Source organism: Polypterus senegalus, chromosome 13 (assembly GCF_016835505.1).
Source record: "Polypterus senegalus isolate Bchr_013 chromosome 13, ASM1683550v1, whole genome shotgun sequence".
Lineage (NCBI taxonomy): Eukaryota > Metazoa > Chordata > Cladistia > Polypteriformes > Polypteridae > Polypterus > Polypterus senegalus.
Window position 1 is genome coordinate 162,230,008 of NC_053166.1, and position 13,557 is coordinate 162,243,564.

Below are 13,557 nucleotides of genomic sequence, written 5' to 3' on the forward strand. Positions count from 1 at the left end.
AAAAAGCAAGAATTTGCTGGCAAAGTTATTTCTTCTAAATCTTAAATGCATGAGGATACAGTTGCCAAAGCAGTAAAGTCATAGATTTGCAAGCAATTTCACATAGACAGCAGTAAAAGCAAAATTTCTCAGCTGAATGATTCATTAAGAGAATAAGATTAAGTCTATCATTGCTAAAATATTAAAAAGGACATGCAAAAATAATTTATACTTGAAAGGTTGAATGACCTGGAGATACAATAGCCAACCACAAGACAGAAATGACCTTTCTGGTTACAAACCAGCCAGCAGAAGCAAGTGTCCTCACTACCTGGAGTAAACAATGCCCTAAAAATAACAGGGTAAAGAAAAGGGAGAAGTAATAGACATATGTAAGATGTCATGTTTAGTTCTAAATTTGTAACATGTGCAAATAGGACAGTCAAAATACTAGACTAGCTCTGAAATGACTGTGTGAAATGATAGTTTTTCCAGTGTTGACTGAAAGTCAAGTGTATTATATCTGCAAAACTATTAATACCACCCCCACATACCAGTTATTCATGATCATAAAGTAACAAATCTCCCACCAAAACAAAAAATACAAAACACACACACACACCCTATAGAATATGTACGCAGAAAATGACCCTGTCTTAAAGGGAAGTAAATCAACAAGAAGTGAATAGCAACCTGTGTACGATATGATGTGCCATAAAGTCCGCGTGATGCGATTATATCTTGAAGACTGCATTTGGGACGTTTGTGTTTCGTAGTGCTTCTTCCCTTTACAGTCATCACCTGTTGGTTGCATTGATATTGAACAATAAACTAAAAAAGCCAGGTATATGAAAGTCAAAAAGAAGGTGAATTATATTTTTCATATACTAGTATTCAAAGCAACGATGGCAATGTATCAATAATGTAGGTTTACAAGCAAAGTGAAGAACTCTTAAAAAGGTAATTTAAAAAGTTGTAAATAGTAAAGCAACACAAAAAATGCCATAATCCGTTACTAGAAAAGTCAAACAAATGATTAAGAAACCTTTTAATAGTTAATTTAAAAAAAAAAAAAAAAAATCACAATGACTCTTCTGTCTTCCACTCCTCCTGGGATACTTAATAAACATTAATTACAATTTAAAATAATTACAGCCTCAAGGACACAACACGTTTTAAGTTGAATTATGAAAAAAAAAATAAATAAATAAAAATCTACAGGTCACATCTTACAAAAAAAAAAGAACCTGCAACACACAATTTAAATATTTCCAATACAGGCAGGCCTAGGGTCATACATAAGCAAGTCCTGTTCCTGCGGTCGTTTAACCCAATCTTGTATGCAAGTTGGAAATAGCACTGAAAATGTCAGTTAATAGACAAAAAGAAACTGGCAAAAATGCATGCTTAATTACTTATTTTACAGAAAAAACATTTCACACTGAATAAAATGCCACTGAAGCAATAAAATATTGCTGCACTTCAAAATAACAAAATACAAAAAAAAAACTAATTTAAAACTAAATTACAAATGAGTATGTCAACCTAATGTTTAAACTTGCAAAAGTTTGATATTAAACAGTACCTGAAGAGTTGGAAATGTTATAATAACATGAAAACTCACTATTAACAGATGATTGATTGCTAAGGGATTACTTAAGAGTGTTGTGACCGCCCCTTACTAGCAGCTATACCCCCAAGATTACATGGCTGAAAGGTGTATTCAGGATCCTGGCAGTTACAAGCAGCAGTTTCTACTGATCAGATAATAAGCAGCTGCCAATCTAGCTATTTACCTGTGACATTGCATATTTTTGTAGATGTACAAACAGCTGGTTATATTCAGTAACCCAAATGTAAAAAACAAATTGACTGATAATCATGACAAAAGTGCAGGATGTACAGTGCTGTACTATGGTTTAATGTTAGTGATTGCTGCAATTCAACCATGTCAAGTCTGGATCAATGTGTAAATAAAAAATTGAAGTCACTAGAAGAAAAATTAATTGAAATTCAACTGCATAGAAACATTAGGGTTTTTTTTTTGTTTTTTTTTTAATGTGCTTGTTTGGATCTGCAAAATTACTCAAAGTTGAGACTGGAATAACCCTAGACCCGCCCGTAGATATCAAATGTCTTAGCCAGCTATCAAAAGAAGTTTCTTTAAATATATTTTTACGAAAACTTTTAAATCCCTAAAAAGTCCTTTTGGCTAAGACTTTAAGCTTTGTTAAATAGAAAAATGGAAATTACTTGCTGCTCACTAAGGAAAGTGTGATTATAAATTATGTCTAATTATATATTCTTTAGACACAAAAAAGGGATACTTACATAATGAACCATTTAAACCAAGATGTTCACCTCCAGTTATCAAGTCCTTGACATTCATACTACCACAAAAACATGAATGAGCTGTAAAGGAACCACAGGTGTTAACAGTAAGAGGTGTCCACATGTGTAAAATTTACAGAAATGCTCAGCAAAGAAAGCCAAACTAGCAAAGAGTCAAAGCATAGTCACATTTGCATGTAGTCAGAGCAACAGATGAAGACTGATCTGATTTGTTTGCCAGGAAAACAATGAGATATTTGTTTACACTGAATTTAGAAGATTCAGTTGCCATATGCAAAAATAATGAATTGTCAGCAACAGTCAAACAGGTGCTTACACAAAAGTATCGGATGGTGTATGAGTAAAATAAAGGATGTTTTCTGGGGATCTTTAGCATTTTACGGATGTATTTTCTCAATTCAGAATAATTTCTGTTCCAGTGTATTTTAGATGTGTTGAATCTTTTCTTTCAAAGCTAAACATTTCTAACTTGGGTGAGGCACCAAACTTGAAACTTTCCACATATATAGCATCACTATCATGGGGAGCTACTTAAGCATCACATGATGCATGCTGATTTGCCTACCATTACTGTCTTGGCATGCACTGGCACATTCAATGCCATGTACAGACTTTGGGTCCTGTCATATCTAGATTTAAAAAAAAAAAAAAGTGGGAGGAACTACTGTACTGGAAACAAATCTGTCTTAGTATCCTGAAGTGGGGACTCAATCAAATGTAATGTATTACAGTAGATCACAAATGTAGTCTTCCAAGTTCAGCCCTTAGGATATCTATGGCTGTAAGATTTTATCCCAATCAACTTCTGCTTTCAAATTATACTTTACCTTAATCAAATACACTGTTAATTTCCTTCCTTTTTTTATTTTGATGTCAACACCAAAACTATAAAAATTAGCTTTTTAAATTTTTAATTGCGGAAAGTGTTCCTGTATGTTACATGGAGAAAAAAAAAAATCTTCACCTCTTCACTTTTCAGAATAGTTACAATGATTTATATTCCACTTTTTCAGCTTTTCTTGATATTTAAGGTGTAATTAATAGGTGTGTTGGATTCTAAAACTTGGGGAGCTGCTACCTTTCAATATTGTGCCATTTGTCCTTGTATTTGCTCGACTTGATACGACTAAAGGAGCAGAAAATGCAAACAGGAAAAAGACAAGAGAGTTAAATCATAAGTGTTAATAGGACACCACTACAGATTAAGAAAATAAAATAATGCTAATTAAATAATTACATCAATTTAGAAACAAAATGCATACAACTCCCCTGACTGTGGAACTTGTACCCTTAAGGGTATAAAAACAGTGGACCGGTGGGGTTTTAAGTTACCTGGTTGGGTTAATTTCATTTTCTGTTGATTCTAGCTAATGGGAGGTCCACAATATGTCACAGACCCCTTGAATTCATGGATCCATGGAATTGAATATTGCAGGACTTTTGACAATTTTTGCAGATCAGAAGAATTTCCTCAGAACAGTGGCATACCTAACTACAAATATGATCAATTCCATGGGACTAATCCCCACCCTTCCTCCTCAGTAGTATTAAATGAAATCATAAATAAAGTGGTCTTCCCAACTATATGTGAGCTAGGCCTATTACTTTGCTAAACATATGAGACACATAGTGTGCTGGCATTTCCATGACTTCAGAATGTACTGCGATATAAGGGGATGCTTTTTTCTGTACATCATGATAAAATGTTTTGTGTGCTTAAGGAATGTCTGTTTAGGAGGTAATTGCCTTTTACAGTAAGGAAGTTAACATTCATGATCAAAAAAAGACATCTGAACCAGCAAATCTCTAATAGAATCCCTTGTCCAAAGCAAGTGATTTTCAAGCAAGAAGAAAATTATTTAAAATGGAAGATATACTGAACCCATGTGCTCAGAGTATGGAAAAATGACAGAAAGCAAGAGGTGCACAGAGCAAGAAGTGTATCAGGTGCTATCCAATACCTTTTGCTTCATAACCCATCTTCAGCATTACATGATGTAAAATCTGCATCACCAGTGACGTAAGTGATGCAGCAGCATACTTGCTGGTGCGTAGAAAAGAGTCACCAAGTAAATGGATGTTGCCTATTAAGAAAGATTGCACATCACTAACTAGTTATAACCAATAAATACCATAAATGCTGGAAATAATCCCAAAAAAATTAAGAGCAATTCACATTTCTTTTTCCTTTACTGGAATCTTTACTAGCTAAAGGAAATAAAATTACATTTGCATTCATTGTGCAATACAGGAACTTCCACAAACAAATTTATGTAACACACATTTTTTTTGAGTATTATTCCTGAAAAGCCCACTTGCTGAATTAATTCAACTGTAGTAGAATATACTCTGGAAAGAAAAAGGAGTCTAAGAAGTGCGTAAATCCTTTTCTGTACTGCAACATAAAACGTACATATAAGCACAAATCAGCTTATGAAAAGACCTTATGCAAAGTTAAGAACTGATTTTTCAGGCAAATCTAAATCAAATTCTATAGTACATCCATTCACACAGTAATTGTCAAAAATGTTCACCAAAAGATTATGCAAGATTTGACTAACAAAAGAAAAGCACATCTTGAATTCACAATTCATTACCAAGATATTCTCAAAAAAAAGGGCAAAGGACTAGGTCTAAATAAAATAGTCAACAGTTATATAAAAAATTAAATTAAAAAAAAAATGAGATGAAAGCAGATATGAATTTGTACTAGCATGTGTACTGTGAAATCATACTATTACTATTATCAATCATACTATTGTACATTAAGCCAGATTTGCTCATAACCCACCAAATTTCCTGTTTAATTATCTAATTCTATTTATTGTAAACCTTAGATGGACCACATAGTGACCATATGCTTAATGCTATCACTTTATGTATCCTGTATCCTTTGTTTGAATTCTATAGCTGGCATGAAGCCTTCACAGGTTGCTTTTCAGGTACTCAGACTTTCTTTCCAGACTCCGGAGGTATGTATTTTAGATTAACCAGCAACTATAGATTGGTCCTATAAGAGCATTTATGCATGTATGGTCCTCGATGCACAACCAGATGTTGGATTTCAGCTGGTTTGAAAGTGTTTAAGTGTAAGAGCATGCCAGATTTCCATATTTAATCACTTAGACTAATAATTACTGTAGTATATGGACCATTTCCATTCTTAAATTGGTGCAAATGCAAATCAATATAATTTTACATTTAAAATTAAAACAGATTGATAAACATTACAAAAAGTCAAAACTAGTTGAGCTTAAATGAACGTGAACCTGAAATCTTCAGACTGAGCAAAGTAATTTCAGTTGCCTGAATTAATTATGCTAATGGAAGCACACTATGATACAAATTCTATTGTAAACTTTCATTTACAAATCTTTATAGTTCCAGTGATTTTGACATTGACCTAGAAAGGTTGTCAATGGATGCGTGCATTAGCCAATGACTTATCCATGGTCAATGATAGGGGTATCTTAATATTCAAAGCAATCAAAACAGGCAAAATGTTCAAGAAAATGTAACACTTCAGAAAAAACTTATGAGACTGAATACCTTCCTATTAAGATGCATTTTTAATTATGTTGGAGCAAAAAACATACAATTCCCTATAGCTGCTCATGTTCAAGACTGCCACACTAGGCTGCCCACAGCAGAAATAGCGGTTTATTATTGATTTATGATTGAGTTGCTCTCAATAGGTGTCCTTAGACTTAATTGGTTAGTATTGAGGAATTGTGCAGATGTCCCTTTATTTTATTTATATAGCACCTTTTCCATGCACAAGGCGTTTCACAGAGTCTCAGAAAGAAACAGCAGGTATATGAAACTTTGGACACAAACGTTTCCTGAATAGAACACTAAAACAGATAGATACAGGATACATAATTGAATAAAAGACAAAAAAAAAAAAATCTGAGTAAAATACTCAATTCAATACTAAAAGTAAAGCCTAGCAGATAACAATTTGTGATATAACACACTCATAGATTATACTGAGCATCTAGACAGAGAGGAAGACTGAAAAAGGGGGCAGAATGTCAGTTTAAGTTAAACGCCTTCCTGAACAGATGAGCTGTCAACTGTCAATGGAGTCAACTGATCTAATTAATTTCGGGAGGTCATTCCAAAGTCTGGGTGGTATACAGCCAAATGCCCTGTTACACAGAGTGCTGGTTAGTGTGGGGCACAACAAGATTGCCAGAATCAGAGGACCTTAGACGGTGAAGACAAGCATAGCAATGGAGAAGGCCACTGATGTTGTCTGCTGTGAGGCCATTTAAAGCTTTGTAGGCTAATAACAGAATTTTATATTCAATCCTGCAAGACACAGGGAGCCCGTCAAGGCGAAGCAGGATGGGTCTTATATGTTTGCAGTCTGCTGGTTCATGTTAAGACTCTTGCAGCACAGTTTTGAATCAACTGGAGCTGTGATATAAGATTAGAAGTGGTACCTGCCAGGAGGGAGTTACAATAATTGACACAGGATGTGATAAAAGCATAGACAATTTTCTCAGTATTAGAAAAGGAAAGGAATGAGCGAAGCATGGGATATGTTGCAGGGGTGAAGGTAAAATAATCTCCTCAAGAGGTTTACGTGAGCAGAATAAGATTGGGAGGAATCAAAAACGACACCAAGATTCCCTGCAAGTCTGATGAGATCACTGTCAAGAGTGACTGTGAAGGAGCTCGTTTTCTTGAGTTGCACTATACGTGAGGGACATCTACATGTGCCTGGAGGGGAGGATAGAAAAAAAAAAAAAAAAACCAACCCACACCACCACAAAGCATTTTCTTGTTGGCCAATACTTTAATTATATTAGTTCTCCAAGAGACCACACTGGTGATCCTTACTGGATCTTTTAATGGCCATGAATTGTTTATTTATTTGCCCCATCAATCATGAAAGGGGGTTTCTAGTACAGTATATAGTGTTCTGCTATTTGCACTCCCATAACTCTGAAAAGTCTACTTTTACACCATGGCAGTCTCTTGTGAAGATTACTCTAGATAAAAAAAAGCATAATTAGAATATCTACTGTAGGTCACATTAAAATCAGTCTTTTTCACGTCACTCAGGCACCCATGGTTTAAGGAAAATGGTAAAAGGCACCAAACACTTAAAATTCTGATATAACTGAAGAACAGAGTACGAAAGTAAATATTCTGAGCCACGATTAGCTTTATTCTCATGAATATACCAGCAGTGTTACCCAGCTTCACCTGGGAAATTTCCCTGGACAATGGACCTCTGTTACAGTGCCAAGGGTTAATCAGATGTATCAGAAGTACTATGTAAGTTAGAAAAGAAAAGAAAAAAAAAAAAGTACTTTTTTGTATACATTAACTGCCCACAATCCCCCTCAGGCTACATACAATTGCACGTGAGAAAAAGAACATTCCTGCCTTAAACCAATTCTTGCTTTTTTTAATGACTTGGCTTATTAGGCAAAACACAATTTTAGAAGAAACTATAAATTCAAAAGAATAAACAGGTAATTATATTTATACAGAAAATTCCTATCATTCCTACTAATTTCACTCTGTAGCAGATCCTGTAAAAGTGGTAGCTTCGGCAAAATTTGAATACAACTCTTTGATCTATAATCGTGTACCATTACAAAGTTTGAGGACTTCGATAAAATGCAATACACACTGAATCAAGGTTTCCTTTAACTTATTACATTCACAGGCTGCACATTTATATGCCCCATGGAATGAACTCAATGTTTAAAGAAATTTAATGAGAACAGTTGAGGAAAAAAATATTGTGAACTATGTACAATGTTCTCTCCATGAAGGACCTCTTTAGTGAACTAGGCATGAATTTAAACTAACCAAATAATTCTATCACTCTTTGCGTGTGTTTTACATAGGACCTGAAGTGGATTTAACCTCCATGGGGACATTATAGCTCTACACAATATTGCATGTATTTTACCCCTCTTTCTTTGAGGTTTATGTATAGAACACCACAATCCAATCTGGCTTGAATTTGTATGTATTATATACCACATCATGAGGAGTAAGGGAAAGCTAACAGAATAGGGAGTACTATGTGTACTCAAGGCAGTCACTTGCTAACTACAGTACTTTTGAGTTTCACCTAACTTTATTCATCCACTTTACATCTCATTTTCCATTAACCTTGCCACATCAACCCATTTTCCTGTGCAAGGCAGCTGCCTTTTTAAATTCACTAGTAGTCCAATTTCTCTACACGATTACAGCTTCAGCTTGTATACTGGTGCTGTTCTGTTTGCAACATTCATTTGCATGAACTGTACACTCCCATTTGTACATACTACCGCAGCGAAGTGAAAAAAGGATTCACTGCCTAAGAATCCCTCAATCACTACAGCTTTAATACTGACAAATAAGAAAAACACGTCAGCTAATAAATCAAAGTGTCTGAGATTTTAGGGTATTCAGTTTTTCAATTGGGAGGATTTACCTCTAAATATCACTACACTAAATTAATGTTAGATGAAGCCTTAATTTAAAAAAAAAAAAAACAAAAACACAATGAACTTGAACATTTATATGTTAGGCTGAATGCCCAGTGGGGCCTAGGTGGTCTTTTGACACTGGAAACTTTACATGTTTTCTTTCAAAACTCTGGCTTTTTTTGGAGTTTTTTTTTTCTCCTCTGTCCTCACTGGCCATATGACCTTATTATTGAATTTACATTCAGAGACTTAAAAACCCAGTGAATATTTAAGGACTCTGCTTCTCTATTAATTATATATCTATCTTATGTAAATATGCATTATTTTTCTATACCATGTATTCATTATTGTTCCTATCTAATGATTTTTCTTTTCTTGTATCTGTTTGACATCTTGTGAAGGACTTCGACCGACAACCTTTGCATGAAATTTGCACGTTAGAAATTGTTTTTGTTGTGAGTAATGCAGACTACACAACACAGACTAGTGCCGTGTGCGTTAACAAATTAGCTTGTATCAGCATGAATACTTCACTGCCATATAGTTACCAAAAGGAAGAAATAGGGAGGAAAAATAAATAAATATATATATATATATATATATATCTTACTCAGCTTTTGTGTTTGGCTCTTATTCCTGCTGTACACAGTTGTAGCAGCCATTTGGGAGGCGTGATGCGTTGTAAGCACATCTTTCCTTTCAGACAGTATGCTGCAGTCATTGCAGATGTAACCATTGAGCATGGTAGTCTGAGTTCCTGCAGACAGCAGATCGCCATTTGCCTGGAAAAAGGTAGCATCTGCGCCTAATGAGAAAAATAAAAGAAGAGATAAGAGACAGCTGGTAGAAGAAAGCTGACAAACAATGACAAGGATTTACCTTTCAGATCTTGGTCCTCATCCAGTCCTAGAAAGAAAATTACAGCTTTAGAAGTCAAGATAGATTAATGACATCAACCAACTAGCCGAAATTCTTAACTAACAGTTCTCAAGTTCAGTTCTAGGATCTCATAGCTAAAAGTTTGATAATCTTCTTTTTAAACAAACTTATCGTTAAAATAATTGGCCTTTTTCCTCCCACAGCCAAATCTTAAAATGAAATGAAAAATAGTGTATAACTCATCCTTGTATTGCACAAAAACGCTAACTATATTCCAATAAAATTTGGCAAAGCAAGTTTGTAATTCCAGGAATGACACAAAGATGGCCGAAATTATGAATTAAAAGCAAGTGTAATTTAAGTACAAATCCAGTTAAAAGCAGAAATGTTGGAACAAATCCAAATAGCTGCCTTGGGGTTCTCCAAGACAGAATTTGAGGACAACTGCTTAGAATGTTTGGATCTAATGGTGGATACCAGAAATGGCTGAAATTTAACTTGGGTTGGGAAATAAGAACAGAAAAAAAGTCAAGGACAGCAGGACCAACTGCTTAAACGTTTTAGCTGCCACAAGTAGCTTGATAAACCCTGATACTTGATGCGATCGATTAAATATCACAGCCTGTTTAAGTAACTTTCAAACTAATTAGAGATACTAATTACTACCAACAAATTTCCATGCTGTCTGATAGGGTCCATTTAAAAAAATATATATATATATATATATTATTATAATATATTATTATAATAATAATAATAATAATAATAATAATAATAATAATAATAATAATAATACACAAAACACCACTACACTTACCCCATATACTGCCCACCAGTGTCTTTTCTTGTATTGATGACTCATCTAGCATAGTTAAAGATAAGTCATTGGCACACACATGACTTTCACTGTTAAGTGATAAGTTATTGGACTGAGATCTTCTTGAGGTCTGTTGTAAACTTGTAGAAGAATAGTGTTTGGTTGTGGTTTTGCTCTCTCTTGAAGACCTGAAAAAAAGTTTCAAGCAGGAGACTGATCAGGAGTTGGACATCTATAAGCTTACAAAGTGGCCTGCACAGTACCTAGTGTTGCTGCTCCAAAGGCTCCTGGCACTCAGGCTCAATTCCTATCTAAATCAAAGTGTGAATAAATTTTGTTTTTCATTTACTCAATGTCTGAGAGAGTAAAAATTCCCCAGCAGTAAAAACTTTCAATAAAATAACAGAACTCAATATTTAAAAAACACACAACCAAACACGTTAATACCTGTGATCTCTTTGTTTTTTCACACTTCCACTTGTAGAAATAAAGGAGTGATTTGCCACTGGAGACCCATCCTTATGGTGCAAGCGTAAACTACGTCGGGACATTTTTGGAGAATCAAACACAGGGTCTAAATTATGCTTGATCTCAAAATCCAAAGCATCTGAAGAGTAGCTGGAACTACAAGAAAATAGAGTGTAAGAAGCATGTAAAGACAAGCTTCACTATGCGAGAGCCATTACAGAGAAATATATAAACAAACAAATGCCCCAAAACACACACACACACACACACACACACTAATTAGCTTTTACAAGCAAGAAACAAAATACTGTATAAGCCAAGGGGGGAAATAAATCAAGATGAACAAGAATACTTTCAAAGTTTCACAACCTCAAGGTATAACCCATGCAGAACAGTATTTGGAAAAGATTTGTATAATCATCTTCCTAGGATGTAAATCAGAAAATTACATACCAGTGTGAAAAGCATCACTGTGCTGGACAATAATGAAGCTATAAAACCTAAATGTTTTTGATAAAAGTATTTAAGTGCTTCACTTTCAACTTTTCCCCCTGAACTCAGCTTGCATAAGGAAAAGCTTAGGCAGGGAGAAGGAAATCATGTAGCAAGGAAAAACTAGAGCAAAAACAGAGAAGTTGAAAGCCATGTTACCCTCCTCTACATCTGAACTTCCTGGACTCAAATTCTAACCCTACAGAATCCAAATCCACTCATGCCAGCGCTTCCAGGGAATACAGTAATCCCTCGCTATATCGCACTTCGACTTTCGCGGCTTCACTCCATCGCGGATTTTATATGTAAGCATATCTAAATATATAAACGCAGATTTTTCGCTGCTTCACGGATTCTGAGGACAATGTGTCTTTTTACTTCCTGTACATGCTTCCTCAGTTGGTTTGCCCAGTTGATTTCATACAAGGGACGCTATTGGCGGATGGCTGAGAAGCTAACCAGTCAGAGCACGCAGTTAAGTTCCTGTGTGCTGAATGGCTCAGCGACGGAGCGCCGAATTCGATTCCGAAGCGTTAATCAGGAAGTCTCATCTCGTCTCACTCTTTCAGCATCAACGTGTTTCGCTGTGTAAAGGAGTTAACTTTTGTGTTTATCTTTGTGCATAGTCAAGCCCTTCATTATGGCTCCAAAACCATCTGCTCCTGCTTCAGGGGCTGTGCCCAAGCGTCAACGGAAGATGTTAACGATCGCCAAAACGGTAAAAGTTTTGGATATTTTGAAGGAAGGGAAAGCTACACCGCTGTAGGACGCCATAACGGCATTAGTGAGGCTACGATTCTTTTTATTTAAAAAGTAGGAAAGGAATATAAGCTCTACAGCCGCAGTGTCCTTTTAACCAGGGTGCAAAACGAGTTGTAAGTGGATGTAATAAGGCGGTAGTCCGGATGGAATCTGCTTTAGGGATTTGGATTGAAGAAGAACAATGGCGGTGCTACACAGTCGCCTGAAGAGGCTCCTTTAGAAGAGTTGTAACGCTCTCCTTTGTTGCGCAGTAAAACTAAACTCCTAATTATCGGACAAGTCGTTGTCATTGTTGGTGAGTAACCAGAATTAATTTTCTACTTACAGTACTAAGTACATGTACGTACATTTAGTGTCACTGTACACAATTTTTCTTGAATTGTACGTATTTATTGCTGGTGGCCTGTCTGTCGTAATGGCTATAACATATGTGATATCAGAGACACTCGATATATTTAAAATAATATTTAGGTTTTACTGTATATAAAACAGTGTGTTTACATACATACATTTCAATGAATCTTGCCTAATATCTAAGAGAATACAAAGGGTTTATGCTGTATAACTGTGCAGGGAATATTTATAAACAGTGTGGGGGAGTTTATAAGGGCTTAAAATATATCAAAATAACAAACAAACATATGGCATCTACTTCGGGGATTTTCACCTATCGCGGGGGGTTCTGGAATGCAACCCCCGCGATCGAGGAGGGATTACTGTACTTTAAGACTGTATCCTCACCCAAGAGGGAGAGTGTGATCCCTTTGGGAGGAGTGTGTGGAATGCCAACCCACACATAGTTGTGCGAAGGACTGGGCCTTTAACATGGGGAATGTAACTGCAGACTAGCAAGTGAGCGAACAACAAGTTTTCACTCTTGAAAATGTTTAAGCAGAACAAATGAGTGCCTTAAAACAGGTTTATCATTTTTCAAGCTTTTAAAGAGCACTCTCTCAGTTGCTTTAGTGAAAAATATAAATACTGTACCTTAATTTATATGTAAACAATTTCAGATTGGAAAAATAATCTATGTAGTGATTAGATCAGCCGGAACACTACATTAGTCAACTATTGTACATGAACATTGACATACTGGTTTCTAAACAATATGAGCAAATATTCTGATATTACTGCATTACAAAATATTACATTTATTCTTCCATCCATTTGTTGGAATCTAAAAGCTACACAGAGTCTGATGTATTAAATAGCAGTAGTCATCTCATACCTTGCTGCTTGAAAGCTTGAGTTGTGTATGAGGCACCATGTAAGAAATCTTACGTGCACAAAAAAGGTTTTTTTTTTTTTTGGAAAAATTTTTTTAATATATAAAAAGAATTCTTTCATAACATATTAACTATTCTC

At 35.3% G+C, this 13,557-nt stretch overlaps 1 protein-coding gene across 5 annotated transcripts in view; it reads right to left on the reverse strand.

Moving 5' to 3' along the window:
• LOC120542844 (SUN domain-containing protein 1-like) overlaps nucleotides 1-13,557 on the reverse strand; it is a 68,243-nt gene that overhangs the window by 23,168 nt on the left and 31,518 nt on the right. For 3 of the 5 annotated variants that reach the window (XM_039775534.1, XM_039775530.1, XM_039775529.1), the window contains 8 exons: nucleotides 10,918-11,094; nucleotides 10,471-10,658; nucleotides 9,654-9,680; nucleotides 9,385-9,579; nucleotides 4,293-4,415; nucleotides 2,311-2,391; nucleotides 673-780; nucleotides 229-327 (listed from right to left, as the gene is read on the reverse strand). In XM_039775534.1, coding sequence (XP_039631468.1) covers nucleotides 229-327; nucleotides 673-780; nucleotides 2,311-2,391; nucleotides 4,293-4,415; nucleotides 9,385-9,579; nucleotides 9,654-9,680; nucleotides 10,471-10,658; nucleotides 10,918-11,021 — 925 coding nt within the window. In that variant the 5' untranslated portion in view covers nucleotides 11,022-11,094. The remainder of the gene's footprint in view (nucleotides 1-228; nucleotides 328-672; nucleotides 781-2,310; nucleotides 2,392-4,292; nucleotides 4,416-9,384; nucleotides 9,580-9,653; nucleotides 9,681-10,470; nucleotides 10,659-10,917; nucleotides 11,095-13,557) is intronic. The other 2 variants (XM_039775533.1, XM_039775531.1) reach the window with 2 other exon arrangements.